The sequence below is a fragment of the Apodemus sylvaticus genome, chromosome 8, assembly GCF_947179515.1.
Source record: "Apodemus sylvaticus chromosome 8, mApoSyl1.1, whole genome shotgun sequence".
NCBI classification, from domain to species: Eukaryota; Metazoa; Chordata; class Mammalia; order Rodentia; family Muridae; genus Apodemus; species Apodemus sylvaticus.
In genome coordinates, this window is record NC_067479.1 from 57,022,565 (window position 1) to 57,037,687 (window position 15,123).

The 15,123-nt window shown below is 52.2% G+C and overlaps 1 protein-coding gene across 1 annotated transcript; it reads right to left on the reverse strand.

The window, feature by feature from the left end:
* Positions 1 to 1,225: 1,225 nt before the first annotated feature.
* Lgi3 (leucine rich repeat LGI family member 3) lies at positions 1,226 to 8,415 on the reverse strand. The gene is made up of 8 exons (XM_052191004.1): positions 7,982 to 8,415; positions 7,131 to 7,202; positions 6,424 to 6,495; positions 6,015 to 6,086; positions 5,856 to 5,927; positions 4,701 to 4,870; positions 4,406 to 4,570; positions 1,226 to 3,311 (listed from the first exon to the last, which is right to left on the reverse strand). The coding sequence occupies exons 1-8, from the start codon at positions 8,185 to 8,187 to the stop codon at positions 2,494 to 2,496; spliced, it is 1,647 nt and encodes a 548-aa protein (XP_052046964.1). The 5' UTR covers positions 8,188 to 8,415; the 3' UTR covers positions 1,226 to 2,493.
* Positions 8,416 to 15,123: the final 6,708 nt, after the last annotated feature.

Below are 15,123 nucleotides of genomic sequence, written 5' to 3' on the forward strand. Positions count from 1 at the left end.
TTTTTGTCTCTTTCCCTATTTCTTTTCACATAAGATGGCAACAGGTTCCCCCCTTTTTTTTTCAAGTCCGGGGGTGGAAAGGAATTGACGAGGGGAGAGGCCTCACAGCTGAGCACAGCGGTTTTGCAACACGGTGCTATGTATTCTTCTTGAGACGCTTCGTGTTTCCTAGTGACCCGGTCCCTGCTTTAGATGGAGCCCTGGCTGATGATCTTCCCCTCCCCCCGTTGGTCCTAGGTTCTTCCTGGAGTCTCAGGAACGGACAGAATGGAAGCAGGCAGGAGAGGGACCAGCGCTGCTGTGTCTGTTGGCACCTGGTCCTGAGGAGCTTTGTGTCAGGCACAAAGCCATGGATTTGTTTTCAGAAGAGCTCGGAGCCAACGCGGGCTCCTGGGTGGCAGATGACATAATGGAGAGATGTTTCAGGAAGGGCAGACCAGAAGGATGTGAGAAGTAGGCCGGCAGGAGGGACCTGGAAACCATGGCAATGAGGACAAGCTTGGATGAAGGTTATAGTAGGGCAAGGGGGCAGGGGAGGGATGCTCATTTGGAAACCCTGAGATAAAGAGTGGGGATTGGTGGCTGGTTAAAAATGGGGAGAAGGCCGGAGAGTGGTGAGGCACACCTTTAATCCCAGCACTTGGGAGGCAGAGGTAGGCGGATCTCTGAGTTTGAGGCCAGCCTGGTCTACAGAGTGAGTTCCAGGACAGCCAGAGCTACACAGAGAAACCCTGTCTCAAAAAATTAAAAAAAAAAGGGGGGGGGGGGGAGAAGAAGAACTGAGGTGTTACCCAGGACTCCCAGGTGCCGGCCTCACTTTGATGGTGGTAGTGGTGGTATCTGTGAGGGGATGATAGAGAGCCAGAGCTGCAAAGAGCTGAGCCTGTCTTTGCCATCTTCCTTAAAGACATCCTGACAAACGGACAGACCTAGGTCTTAGCAGGTCCCATGCCTGTAGTCTCCAGGAAGGAGCCCCGGCCTGTGAGTCAGATGCAGGTGGAAGGGACTCATCACTCAGCCCAGCACCTGCACGGCTTCACCATGAACTCCCCACCCTGGTACCAGCTGACCTTGAGGGCATCCTCTGAGGGAAAGGAGAAGAGGAAAGGAACCATAGAGCCAAGCTGGTATGGTCTCTATGTACAGCAGGGACAGGTGACACAACCCTGCCTCTGCTCCTAACAAAACATCTGAGGACACCTGAGAGCTAGCAGTAGGGTGGAACTTTATTTGAGGCAAAGGAATCGTAGCATTACTCCCAGGTGCCCCAGGGTATCAGGCCACAAGAAATCCTCTCCGCCTGGGCCACTTCCTGCTTCTCGGCTGCTGCTCCCAGTGAACAGTAGAGGGCAGCAGAGGCCTGGTTCCCAGGTGTCCCTCCTGCCGTCCTCACTGAACTGTGCCTCAGGGGGCACCTCCATGGCGGGGAGGGGTGACAGGGCTACTCACATGTTCATGGCACCCATACAAGCGGCTCAGGCTGTCTCAGGATTCTTGCCTTGGCTAGCTTTTATATCCACCCAAGGAGCAATCACAGTTCTGGGTCCACATCCCAAAGATGGGGCGAGAGAGGAGATGGCCCGAGCTTGTAAAAGCAATCGCTATCCAGAGAAAGCCTTCCCACCCGTGTCCACGTGAGCTGGGATTGAGTCACGGAAGAAAACTCTAGTGGGAAGAAAGCTATAGTGCACTGCGAAGAATGCAGTTGCTGCTGCCTCTCGTTATTTTTGCTTCAGGATGAAGTGGCTTTGTCCCCCGGAAGCCATGACCATGCTTACTGTTATTGTCCTTATTAGCCACATAATGGGGACTCTGGGGAGAGCAGAGAAAGTGTGGGTGCTGTAGGCACCCTCTGAGGAGAGTAGCTAGGGGATAACTAGGAAGCCGGTTTGCTCAGCACCCAGTCTGCTCATGTGCACACTCCCAGACATGTGCAGAGATGGAAATAGGCGTGTGCCAGGTATACACAGGTATGTGGCTGAGTTTGTCCGTCAGCCTCCACAGGTGCATGCAGAAGGAGCACGGCGTGGGCGGGCACACGTGGAAGCATGGACACACCTGGAGGGAGGCTGCAACTGTGGATGCCAAACGGGTACACAAACACCTTGAGCATCCAGAGGAAAGGCCAGAGGGCAGAAGGCTAAGCTGAGAAGAGGAGGACGCAGATCATCCCTTCCTACACCCACCGAGTCAGACACACTAGCGAAGGAGCAGAACAGGGAGCACTGAAGATCAGGGGTCATTGGTGCACACATGGAGGAGAACCTGGACACTGGGTGCTAGGTGCATATGTAGGTGCTGATTACAGTAATGGGAATGGCTCCCCTGGGCTAGTACCCGGAGTGTGCCCAGGCCCGCGTCTGTGTGTTTGTGTGCATGGCTACATAGACGGGTTAGCCACATGTGATTTCACTTGGGGCCACAAGTTGCTCACAGAGGTCCCCACCCATCATACAGCGCCACTCTGAGGAACCCAAAGGACTTAGCGTCCTTCTAGGCACTAAGGTCCACCACAACATGTCGGTACACCAGTGTTTGTCCCTTGAAACTGGGGGCCAAGAGCAGCTGGGCATCTCCAGCAGGCATGTAGCAGAAAGCCCGAGGGGCTTGTACAGCCAGCTCTTGGAACCGTACAAATTTCTGTCGCCCCTCATCCCACTGGTAGATCTGGGTGAAGGAGAAGTCACTGCCCAGTGCCAGGTAGCGGTGACCACCCACCAGGAAGGGCTGTAGGGCCAGCGAACCTCGGGAGGGAAGGGCTTGCACCTCAGAGAAACGGGTACCCTCCCAGCGCAGGATCTTGGAGTCGCCGATGTAGCGGCTAAGGCACAGGTAGCTGTCTCGGCCAGCACGAAAGTGTTTCACAGCCTGGGCATCAGGCACCTGAGTCACCTCTCCCTGAGCCACAAACTGTTTCTGAGTACGACTCCATTGATAGATGACCGGCGCCTGGGAACTGCTAGACACAATCAACCTTGGCTTGCCCTCACCGTCTACAAATTCCAGGTCGGTGTCGCGGTGCCAGGCATGCAGGGCCTGGTGGGAATAGAAGCCATTCTGGTGCCAACGGTAGAGGCTGGTGGCACCTGCTTTGGAGCTGTCAGCCACCGCGAAGAACCAGTCGCCATCGATGCGGAAGGCTTCCAGGTCATTGGGTTTGCGCACGCGCTGTGGGTCGATGTCTTGCAGCTTGGTGAAACGTGTGGTGTTGGGGTCCCAGTGGTAAATGTATGAGCCACCAAACAGCTGGGCCACGACTACATAGAGCTGGCCGCCCACCACCATCGGCTTGCAGTGCACAGCTGAAGGGGCTGCCAGGACAGAAGCACTCGGGGTTAGGCAGTGTCGGGCGGGTAACCCCCACCCAAATGAAAGACCAGCCTCCAAACATGCTCCACCACTGAGATCTGCTATAGAATTCCACTCCTGGTGCCGTCCTTCCCAGTACTCAGGGCCCATAATTAGCTTAGTTTAGTTTGTTGAGACAAGGAAGCCCTGGCTGGCCTGGAGCTTACAATATAGACCAGGCTAGTCTTGAACTTGCAGCGAGCATCTTTCTCTGCATCCCAAGGGCTGGGATTACAAGTGTGAGCCACCACACCCGGGCAAGCTTCGCTTGGTTTTAGCCTTTTCTTTGAGACGGTTATCACTATATAGTCAAGTCTGATCTTCAACTCTCCAGATTCCCGCCTTCACCTCAAAATGCTGGGATTATAGGTTTGAACCATCATTTTTTTTGGGGGGGGGTGTTGGTTTTGTCGAGACAGGGTTTCTCTGTGTAGCCCTGGCTGTCCTGGAACTCACTCTGTAGACCAGGCTGGCCTCGAACTCAGAAATCTGCCTGCCTCTGCCTCCCAGAGTGCTGGGATTAAAGGTGTGCGCCACCACCGCCGCCTGGCCAGTTTGAACCATCATTAATGGAGGAGGGCTTTGTGCATCCCTGGCTCTCAGTATTTACTTACTTAAATAATTTATTTGTTTGTTGGTTAGTTTATTTATTTGGAGGTAGAGTCTCTCTATTATGCAGCCCTGCAGCCAGGGCTTAAACTCACAGAGACCTGCCTGCCTTACCTCCCATGTGCTGAGATTAATACTTTATAGATATTATTTTATATAGGCTGGCCTTCTTCAAAGGATATGATAATACTGATAGGATAATTTCTTTCTCTTTCTCCAACACCTTTTAAGTTAGATGTTTCAATTTATGTTATAAAATAGGTGTACTGATGTGTGTCAGGGCTAGAATTGGTTCAAAGTGTCCCCTTGTTATGAATTCCTTATGGGCAGAAGCTACTTTTCATCCCTTCTTCTTCTTCCTTTAGGAATTGACTGGAGTTGGATAAAAGAGCCTCCTATCAGCCTCCCCGCTGGATAGGACCAGCCCAGGCTGGCCGCACTCGGGTACCTGGAATTCTGTCATAGTCTCGAAGCTGTCTTTCCACATAGTCCCATTTGAGGATGGTGCAGGCGCTGGCACCTGGCTGGGCCAGAGCCAAATAGAGGTCGCTGGAGTACAGGAAGGGTTCCGCAGACACTGCTGGGAAGGATAGCGTCTGGTACAGGACAAAATCTGCAGGGACAAGAGGCGTGGGTGTGTGGGATCAACCTCAAGGAATAAGGCACCAACCCACTGGATGGTAGTGGGGACCCGGCTATAGAAGCTGGGTGGCCTTCAGCCGGAGAGGGGAGCCACATCCTACCAGTGGTGATGCAGTCGAATTCCCGAAGAGGCAAGTCCTGCACCTTGTGCTCCTGGAAGCGGGGCGGGCTGGCGCAGTAGATGGGGGCCACCGTGGTGTTGGTGTGCGCCAGCCACTCCACCAGCCACTTAACCTTGCAGTCACAGTTAAGTGCGTTGCCCCGGAGGTCCCTGGATTGTGAGGGTGGACACAGAGGGGGCAGACCCTCAGCTGCTCTGCCCACCAGCCTACCTGGCCTTCAGAAGCTGCTTACACACAATAGATTGCACCAGGCCCCCACAGCACCTGGCTAAAGTCTCTGCTTGCTTACACCTACCTAGCCAGGTGTCTTTGGTTTTTAACTTTTAATTTTTGTAACACTGGGGATTGGGGCCCAGGGCCTTGTACATTCTAGGCAAGTGCTCTGTATCACCAGCCCTGTTTTTACTTCTTTTTCTTCTTCTTCTTTTGTTTGTTTGTTTGTTTTTTCAAGACAGGGTTTCTCTTCTGTGTAGCCCTGGCTGTCCTGGAACTCGCTCTGTAGACCAGTCTAGCCTTGAGCTCAGAAGCCTGCCTCTGCCTCCCGAGTGCTGGGATTAAAAGCGTGTACCACTTCCCGGCCGTGTTTTTACTTCTTAATCAGGAGGCAGATGTTTATGATGCTCATGCTTCAGCCTCCTGAGTGTCTGAGATTTCAGGCCTGTACAGCTTCAGGTACTTTCTCCAATGGGCTACCTATCCCATTCCACGTCATGTCCCTGTTCCTCAGAGTTCAGGAGCTTCCATTTTATTTTACTTTGATATAAATAATGGCAAATGACTGCAGCTATGCTGGAGTTCTTTAATGTTAGTTCAAGTCAACCAAACATTCAAACACACACACATACACACACACACACACACACACACACACACACACGTGTTTACCCCTACACATTTCATGTGTGTTTGAGAAAGGCTGTGGGGGCCTTGAAAGGCTCTCAGCTACATCTAACTTGATGTCACCTTCTCAAAGCCCTCAAACCCAAATCCTCCCTGTCTCTGAGCACCCTAATTCTGACCCCCCCCAGCCTCTCCCTCTAGGGGTATGCTCTCTGTGGCACTGAGGGAAGAGGCAGGAGTCAGTGGGGTATGCCCTCTGTGGTATTGTGGGAAGAGGCAGGAGGCAGGTCTTACAAGTCACTCAGGATGTCCAGGGGACGAAAGATGTCTCTGGGCAGTGTCTGCAGGTTATTGTTGGCTAGAGAGCTGCAAGAAAGAGCCCAGGATCACTTAAGAATCATGACCAAATCCATGGGCTCTAGTCCCATGTGGGTACAGGTGTCAGGCACTCACAGGTGTGTCAAGGACTTCAGTCCTCTGAAGGTAAACTTGGAGAGAGCCCAGATGTCATTGTTCTCTATGAAGCTGGAGAAAAATAAGAACTTGCCTCAGTTGCTGCCACTCAGAGTCCCAGACCATCCCCCAATCAGTGATTGCCTTACATCTGAGGCCAGACACCAGCACAGGAGCCAGAGACAGGCTTCCATAATGTGCAATAATATCACACCATAGTAGTAATGGGTTATTAGGTAAGATGACAGGGGCCTGGGAGAAATGACTTCCCGCCCATCCTACAGTCAGGGCATTCAAGGGCTCGTCCCTCCCACCTACCCCCAGCCTTCTCCCAGCACTTTCCCTCCCAGCCCACTAGGGACTAGGTCCCCTCCTTCTACCCTGCCGGTGACCCTTCCCTCCCACACACAGGTACTGCAGGTGCGACAGTCCTGTGAAGGCATTGTCTCCAATCAGCGTGAACTTGTTGGAGTTGAGTAACCTGGGAAGACAAAGCTGGATTAGACTTTGCAAGGGCGAGCCTGCTGCCCATGCCTACTACCCCACCCTTTGAGCTTCCTCGAGACCTGGCTACCCTTCCTCCATACCTCAGGACCCCCGGACAGCAAGGCCAGGTGCAGGCTTGTTTCCAAGCCCCAAGCTCCCTGTTTGCTCCTGAATATGGTGGGAGGCAGCGTTATCCTGCCAAGCTGGCTCCTGGCCCACTTCCAGGGCCCCTCCTCGTCCTCGCCCTAACCCACTCTAGCCTTGCATGGTCAGCTTCCCAGCATGCCTCCTGAACTCTGACCCCTGGGGTCACCTGTGTTTAGGACGACCCCCTCTGCTAAGGCATCCAGTCTTTGGCACTGGGCCAGGCCATTCCAACCCAACTCCTTAGACCCTCTAGAGATGCCGAGCCTATGTTCAACAACCCACGCTCCTGGCTTCTGTGGGCCGTTTCCCTCTACCCAGACTCCTGACCCCACGTCTCTCCACCTTCTGCAGCATATTCTGGGGGGCGGGGGGGGGGGGAGACTCTGCATTTTCAAACCCTCCCTTCCAGTTACTCTCACCCAAGTTGAGCATCTGTCAGGTTCTACCATGTTCCCACCCGCCCTTCCACAAAGCCATCCGTACAAGAACTGCAACAACGGCAGGTGAGAGAAGGCTCCATCCTGGATCTCTGAGAAGGCAGCATTCACCAGCGTCCTGCAGGGAACACACGAGCCAAGACTGTGTCAGTGTCTGAAGGACTGGTACTGCGGACAGAGGTGGACAGGGCAGTGGCACCTGTGTTCAGCAGCCCTAGCCCCCACCTGCAGCTACCCTTTCTTCCCCAAACTCAGTGTCTTCCATTCTTCTCCCCTGCTGCCTCCAGACAGTGGCCCTAGGCTCACCTTCCGTCTCAGTTAAGAACAGGTTTCATTACCAGTAGCACCGTCACCCAACACCCACAATGTCTGGGTGTTGCTGAGGGATAGGACAGCAAGATGGGGACCTCACAGTCTCTCTAGTCCCACAGGCAAGGGGAGGGGGTCATGGGCCAGTTGCTGCCAAGTGAGGCTGGCCCAGCTGTGTGCAGAACAGCAGACCCAGTGGCAGGAGTCTGGCCCATGCCAAGGCCCCACGAGGGCTCGCTCACACGCCACCCCTCCCCCTGATGCTATTAGTCCTCCTGCTTTCTGTCCTTGGTGTGACCTCACAGGGAGGGGCCAGCACGCTCTTGTAGACACTCCCTCCAACCCACACACAGTAGGTCTCATTGGTGATGATTCATCCTTGGCCATGAACTCTGGTTTACCCAAGCTATGGCTGCTGTGCGGATTGCAGCGCTCCCTGCAGACTAGGGCCTGGAGTCCCCAGTTCTGAGGATGCCCTGGGAGTGCTCCTGGTCCTGTATCCTCTGAAAAGAAGAGCTGGGTTTCTCTCTCCAGAGCTTTCTGTGCCTTCCTTCCTTTCCCCACCCCCAAGGCTAGGTACACACTCACAGGGAGATGACCTCTGAAGGCAGGTTCTTGGGCACCGACTTAGAGTCCACGCAGAAGGCGGTGTCTCTGGTGCAGGAGCAGCTGGGTGGGCAGGGGGGCGTCTTAGGAGGCCTCTTGGCACTGGCTTGCAGCATTAGGCAAAACCCCAGCGTGGACAACACCAGTAGCCCGCGCCCAGGGCCCCGCCTGGCTCGTAGCCCGGCCATGCCTCCTGCAGGGTCTCCCCTACACCAGCCTGCCGGCGCCCCGCTGCTCCCTGCAGGCGCAGGCTGCTCTGCCCCTCTCGAGAGAGCTTCCACCTCCGGGCTGCCGCAGCTCTGGTGCCACCCGCTCTCTAGGCACCACCTATTCCTCCTGACCTCGGGCGCTGGCTGCAGTCTTTTCAGCTCCGGAGCGCAGCGCGGAACTGGGACCGCAACTACTGGCTGCCGGGGCTGGTGGACGCGGACTGCGGCGCAGGCGGCGGGGGCGCGCGCGGGGGCGGAGCGGGGAGGCCCAGGCCAGGCGCCCGCGGGAAAGCAGCCAAAGGATGGAGTGGTTGCACCCGTCCGCAACAGCGTGCCCTACCAGGCCACCAGGCTCTGTGTCTGATCTCCAGAGCTGTCTGCGCAGAGAATGCATTTGTATGAGAATTGTGCCTATGCAAGGTGCACATGGAACTGTGGACCTATGGTGCACCTGTGTGTGTCTGTGTGTGTGTGTGTGTCTTGGTTGTGAGGAGGCGTAGAATTAAGGGGTATGTCACAAGTGACTCGTGTATATTCAGGTTGGCATGAGACATTGGGAGCTTGAGGGTGCGAGCTTGTTGGCATCAGCTAAGGAACAGAGCGTGCTCTTGTGCCTGTGAGCTGAAAAGGGAAAGGTAGCGGCTGGAGTGGCGTTCGCACTGCACAACCACAGTCCGTTGGAGCTGGAAGAGCCTTGGGGTTGCTCCAGCTCAGGTCTTGGTTTCATCAACAAGGAAACGGAAGCTACAAGAAAGCGAAAAGCAGCCAAACTCCCTTTCTCTACTGTGTACTTGGCACAGTTAATTGGCTGCCCTTAGGAGGGAAGGGACGTTAATTCTCATCTACAGATAAGGAAAGTGTAGCCCTAGGCCCAGAAGCTCAATCCCAAGTTACAGCAATCTTTCTGCACCAGTGCTCTTCAAAGGGTAACTCTAAGAGTCCCAAGCTCCTTGAGAGCTTTCTATGGAGTCTCCGAGGTCAACGTACTTTTCCTAAGAAGGACATTATTTGTCTATTGTACTTCATGTTGCTGCAAAAGGACTCTGGAATTTTCCAGAGCTACATGGAGAGTATTTGATGAAATCTCAGACTAAAGAGATTTGGAATATATATATATATATACAGCGATACTTCTTTCTACAGCTATTTTTGTTTAAAAAGGCAAAGAGGCATGTGGTTTGGCAAGAAGGCTCAGCAGGTTGCCACCAAGGCTGGTGACCTGAGTTCAGTCCCTGGGACCCATAGAGTGGAAGGAGAGAAGTAAGAAGTGGAAGCTCTCCTCCGATCTCCACTGCACGCTGAAGCATGATCATATCTAAACAAGCAAACAAACAAATACATCATTTAATAAATAAATGGATGCAGTGGTTTTTGTTAAAGATGTAGAAGTCTGAGAATACAGTTTAGTGGTAGTGTGCACAAGGACCTGGGTTTGAGCCCCCAGCATGGGGCTGGGGCTGTAGTTCAGTTGTTAAGAGTGTTTGCCGTTAGCTGGGCGGTGGTGGCACACGCCTGTAATCCCAGCACTCTGGGAGGCAGAGGCAAGCAGATTTCTGAGTTCGAGACCAGCCTGGTCTCCAGAGTGAGTTCCAGGACAGCCAGGGAACCCTGTCTCGGAAAAAAACAAAAACAAATCAGCACCCCTCCCCCAGAAGAGTGTTTGCCATTAGTGTGGTTTGATCTCCAGTATCACCTTTTTTAAAGGCTGTAATCCTAGCACTTGGTAGGTACAAGGGCCAGAAGTTCAAAGTTATCCCCAGCTATATAAGTTTGAGGCTAGCTTGGGATACTTAAGACTTTGTCTCAAACACAAAACAAAGAGGCATGTGAGCCAGCCAGTATGGTGGTGCATGCCTGTATTCAAACACTCTAGAACAGTGGTTCTCACCCCCCCCCCAATTTTGTGACCTTTTAATACAGTTCCCTGTGTTGTGGTGACCCCCAACCATAAAATTATATTCATTGCTACTTCATAACTATACATTTGCTTCTGTTATAAATCATGATGTAAATATCTGACCTATGACCCCTGTGAAAGAGTCGTTTGACCTCCAAAGGAGTCTGGACCCACAGGTTGAGAACCAATGCTCTAGAGGGAAGCTAAGACAAAATGATCAAGAATTCAAGGTTAGCCTGGTTATAGTGACACCCTGACTAAGAAAACAAACAAACAAACAAAGAACAACAACAACAACAAAACATCTTCCCCAGCTGTCCCAGCTTCAGCCAGCAGGGGAAAACCTCTGCTCAGAGTTAAAGTCCCCGGTCCTGCAGCCTGGGATACTCCTGCCTTTTGACACCCACTAGCCTCTGCTAGTCCAGTTGCCCATGCTGCCTTGTGCGAGCCAGCTTGAGGGAAAGGGGTGGGGGGGCGGGGTAAGGAGGATGACTGGGGCAGCTGGACAGCCATCCCCACTCGTCCCTGGCACGGCTTTGCCCAGCACACAAAGGGCAGAGTGAATCTTGTCCTGGATTGTGCAGCTGAGGGGCTGGGAGCAGGCAAAGGATAGTGGCCACTGTGAGGGTTTCCACTGCCAGGGTTGTCACAGAGGGCAACCCAGAGACAAGGGGGAGGAGTCTGGATCCTAGGCTTAGCTAGCGAGAGGTATCCTGAGGATGAAGTAGATGGCAGTGATGACGATTGGCCTGTCACGTCCGTGAAGTCATCTGCGTGTCAGGACAACTTTGTGAGGCAGGGAAGTCAGGGGGCAGTAGGCCCATTTCAGAGATGAACACAGTCAAGTCTAGAAAAGTAGGACTTCCTGTGGGATCCAGAGATTCCAGGGGGAACACAGACCTCATGTATCAAAGGAAGGCACTAGGGACTTGAAGAAGGAGACTCCTTGTGTTTGGTAACAGTCTTATGGCTGTGTACAATCATGTATAGGCTGTGTGCATGCTCCCTGCCGTGACAGGTTCACAGAACTGCAGAGAAAACATATTCAACATATTCCTTTCCTTCTCTTTGGGAAGACAGGCTGACAACCGTCTTCCCATCTTCCATAGCAGATTCCAGTTAACACTGTGTGTGCTCGATGGCAGGTAAACAATGAGGGACCGTGAGAGGATTGCGGAGTCTGGGGCCAAGGGACAGGTCACAGAGCATGTGCCCTTGAGTCTCGGCCTTTCAGGGAGAGGGCATTCACAGTCAGGACTAGCTTCTGTGAGAGCAAGTAAGGAAGACTGTACCCAGGCTGGGGGCAAACCTGAGGTCTATGTCCAGGTGGAAGAGGCATGTCCAGCTGGAGAGGCAGCTTCCCTCTTCCCTGCTCCCTCTCTTCCCCTTTTCCTTCTCCAAGGAACCCAAGACCCCCACCAGACGTTGACCCCATAGGAACAAATCAGTGCTGTCCTTTTCAAGTCTTAATGCAGGGAGAACCCAGCTTTAGGGCAGCCTGAGAACCCGAGAGAGAACTGAAGTGTTCTCCCCACACTTAGAGATGATGGCAAGTCCCAGCTGTAGCTCCCGTTCAGAATAAGTACCACAACTGGACCCTGCGGCCCCCCGAGATGCCCACGGGGACCCCGAGATGCCTGCAGTTCTTCTTGGCTCTCCTGCTGGCCTGCTGCCCACCTGGCTCAGGCCCAGTGTGTGTGAGTCAGCCATCAATCTCAAGGTTTCCAGGACAACCCAGGGTAGGAGTGCGAGCCTGGGGGATGGGCAGAGGGGTGGGCAGTGTAAGCAGGCTCTCTTTGACATTTGTCACCTGCACACAGCCAAGGGGAGAGGACATTGGCTCCCCTTCCCTTTCCTTCCCTCAGCCCTCCCCTTCTTCACTGACACCAAGACACTTTGCTGAGCCGTGGGAGGCTTAGGCAAATATTTAAGGGGGCAGTTAGAGGGCCAAGGAGGACAGTGGGAGCAAACATTTCCTTCCTTCTTCCCTCCAGTAAGTGTCTCATGAGCTCTCATCTCAGATGCCAGACCACAGCACAACCTTGATACTGAGGCCCTCCAGCTGGAGAGGGATCCTTGGGGGACAGGGGAGGCTGCCAGGGCTGGAGAGAAGGGGGCCAGCTCGTGATCAAAGGGAAAGGACAAGGTGCTAGGAAGCTGGGTGACATTTCAGAGTTCAAGTAGAACTGTCTCTCTGTGTCTACATTTGGCATCCACCCATTCAGCAGCACATGGAGGCGCATGCGGATAATCTTGCACTCAGGAGGCTAAGCCAAGAGGATTGCCACCAGTTCAAGGCCAGCCTGGCATGGGGGGAGATGAGGTTGCCTCAAAGTAAGAACAAGGGACTGGAGCAATGGCGTGGAGGTCACCAGCATGTGTTGCTCTTGCAGAGGGCCGGAGTCCAATTCCCCAGCTCAACAGGTGAACTCCACCTCCAGGGGATTTGGTTTACTCTAAGGCCTCCATGGGCACAGTTTACACATGGTGGCCAGGTACACACGCAGGCAAAAGTTAAACCTCAAAAACATTTTTTTGGAAAGTTTTAAATATTTTTTTCTTTTAAAAAAATTTTGATATTGTATGTGTGTTTTCAAGGCTGACCATTTGTCCCTAGAAAAACCAATGGGTATGTTCTTCCCTGGGGAGGGGGGAGGGGCACCTTTCCCATCCCCCCCCCCTCCCCGCCCAGGCCTTCCTCTGCTGCCCATGGTTCTTTGTGTAGGAGTTAGGCCTTCTGAGCTTTTCCTCATCCAATGAATGGGCCAAACTGTCTTTCATCTGGGCAGACAGGTTGGTGAGACTTTATGTGTGTAGCTTCTTTTTTATTTTTTAAAGATTTATTTATTTATTATATATATAGAGTACACTGTAGCTGTACAGATGGTTGTGAGCCTTCATGTGGTTGTTGGGAATTGAAGTTACGATCTCTGCTCACTCCGGTCAACTCTGCTCGCTTTGGTTAACCTTGCTCGCTCAGTCCCCAAAATTTATTTATTATTATAAATAAATAAATAACTACACTGTAGCTGTCTTCAGACACACCAGAAGAGGGCGTCAGATCTTGTTACAGATGGTTGTGAGCCACCATGTGGTTGCTGAGATTTGAACTCAGGACCTTCAGAAGAACAGTCAGTGCTCTTAACTGCTGAGCCATCTCTCCAGCCCATGTGTGTAGCTTCTGATATTACTAGGAGACACAGTCTCACAGCAAATTCCCTGATCCTGACTCTTACAATCTTTCTGTCTCCTTTTCTGCAATGTTCCTGGAACCTTAGATATGAAGTATTTTGTAGATGTATTCATTGAGACTGGACTCCACAACTCTTCATTTTGATTGGTTGTGGTTTTCTGTAGTGGTCTCTGTCTGTTGCAAAGAAAAGTTTCCTTGATGAGGGGTGAGGACTGTGTTTCTCCGTGGGTGTAAGGACAAATGTTTATAGACTATTCTTAGGAATTATGCTGGTTTAGTGGTTGTAGATCCTCCTCCAATAATCATCACTAGTGCTGAGTAGCTAAGTTTCCAGTACCAGGTATGATTCCCTCTTGTTGAGGGAGTCTTAAGTCAAATTAGAGAGTCGTTGATTACTCAAAAGCAATTTTTAAAACATGTGTGAAAATATGCATCTATATGTAACTTCTTTAGGTGATTTTGTATAAGGATCATGCACACCTGCAGATTTGGCATGTCCCTGAGGAGTCCTGAAAACAACCTCGGAGACAACCTGGCACCTGTGTGGGAGAACAGGGTGTCAGGTCAATACAGGAAAGTACTGTGCTCTGGTTTACACATTCATAAAAGTTCAGAGGTGCAAAGATTTTTCAAGATCATCCGGCCAACAACTAATGAAGGGATTGGAGGGCTGGAAAGATGGCTCAGTGGTTAGGAGCACTGGCTAGTCTTCCAGAGGACCTAGGCCAGGTTTGACACCTAGCACCCATCTGGAAGTTTGAAACTGTCCATAACTCCAGTTCCGGTGGATCTGATGCCCCTTTCTGACCTCCACGGCACCTGGCATTCGGGTGGTACTGAAGCAAACATGCCGGCACAACACTTAAATAAAATAAATAAATAAATAAATAAATAAATAAATAAATAAATAAACATAAATAAAAAATAAACATAAAATAAAAATAAACACATTTGTAAAAGGGAATTGGAGGCATGTATCCAACCCCAAGTTGAAAGGGTGCAGGCAATCCTAAGTCACTGGTAGATGTGACTTAGTACCCCAAAGCACAGAAGAGGATTTGGGGAAAGAGAGAAGACAGGGATGGGGAGAAGAAGAAAGAGGGGGAAGTCATGAAAATGGATGGGATTTGGTTAAATCACATTGGGCTCATTTAGAACTTATTATAAAAAGGAGCACAGAAGGGTAGATAGGACAGTAGAGGGGCAGAGATGGCGGGACCACACACGGTCCTGTGAAAGGTCATCTTAACTTAGGAAAATATCAGGGGCTGGTGATGTGGCTCGGCATAGCAGTCTTCCCAAGCACACTCACAACCCTAAGTTTGCTCCTCAGCACCAGAAGAGTAAAGTGTTCAGAGCATTCAACACACACACACACACACACACACGCCCAGAGCAGAGACTAAAACAGCACTCATCACACATGAGCAATAGTTTTCCATCAGTGGGGACAGAGCCTGCAGAATTAGAGACAGGAGCAAATCTGAGGTGAGGGAGGGCACACGTGGGAGGAGGATGGGTAGAGAGGACTCTGACCCTAAGAAACCACACTAATGGACCCCAGGTGCCGTCCCAAGCCCCGTTCCTCTGCCAGCCACCTCTTGGCCCCATCAACGAGCGCCGCTTTCCTAGTCTCTGAACGGAGCTCGTGCCTGAGCCTGGTGAGGCTATCTTGTGGGAAGGGATGGCCAGATTCTTGGCTGCCACCAGAACAGTTTGGCCTGTGAGAAGAACAGAGGCCACAGGGCTGCCGGGGCAGGTGCCAGCAAGAGGCAGACATGCCAGAAAGACACCCACGGTGAGAGGAGCAGGTGGCCTGAGGGCA

Coding starts and splice junctions, on each gene's coding strand:
- Lgi3 (XM_052191004.1), bottom strand. CDS start 8,187: ATGGCCGGGCTACGAGCCAGGCGGGGCCCTGGGCGCGGGCTACTGGTG. Junction 7,203..7,981: donor CCTTCAGAGGTCATCTCCCT/GTGAGTGTGTAC, acceptor TGTTCCCTGCAG/GACGCTGGTGAATGCTGCCT. Junction 6,087..6,423: donor CTGTCGCACCTGCAGTACCT/GTGTGTGGGAGG, acceptor ATTTTTCTCCAG/CTTCATAGAGAACAATGACA.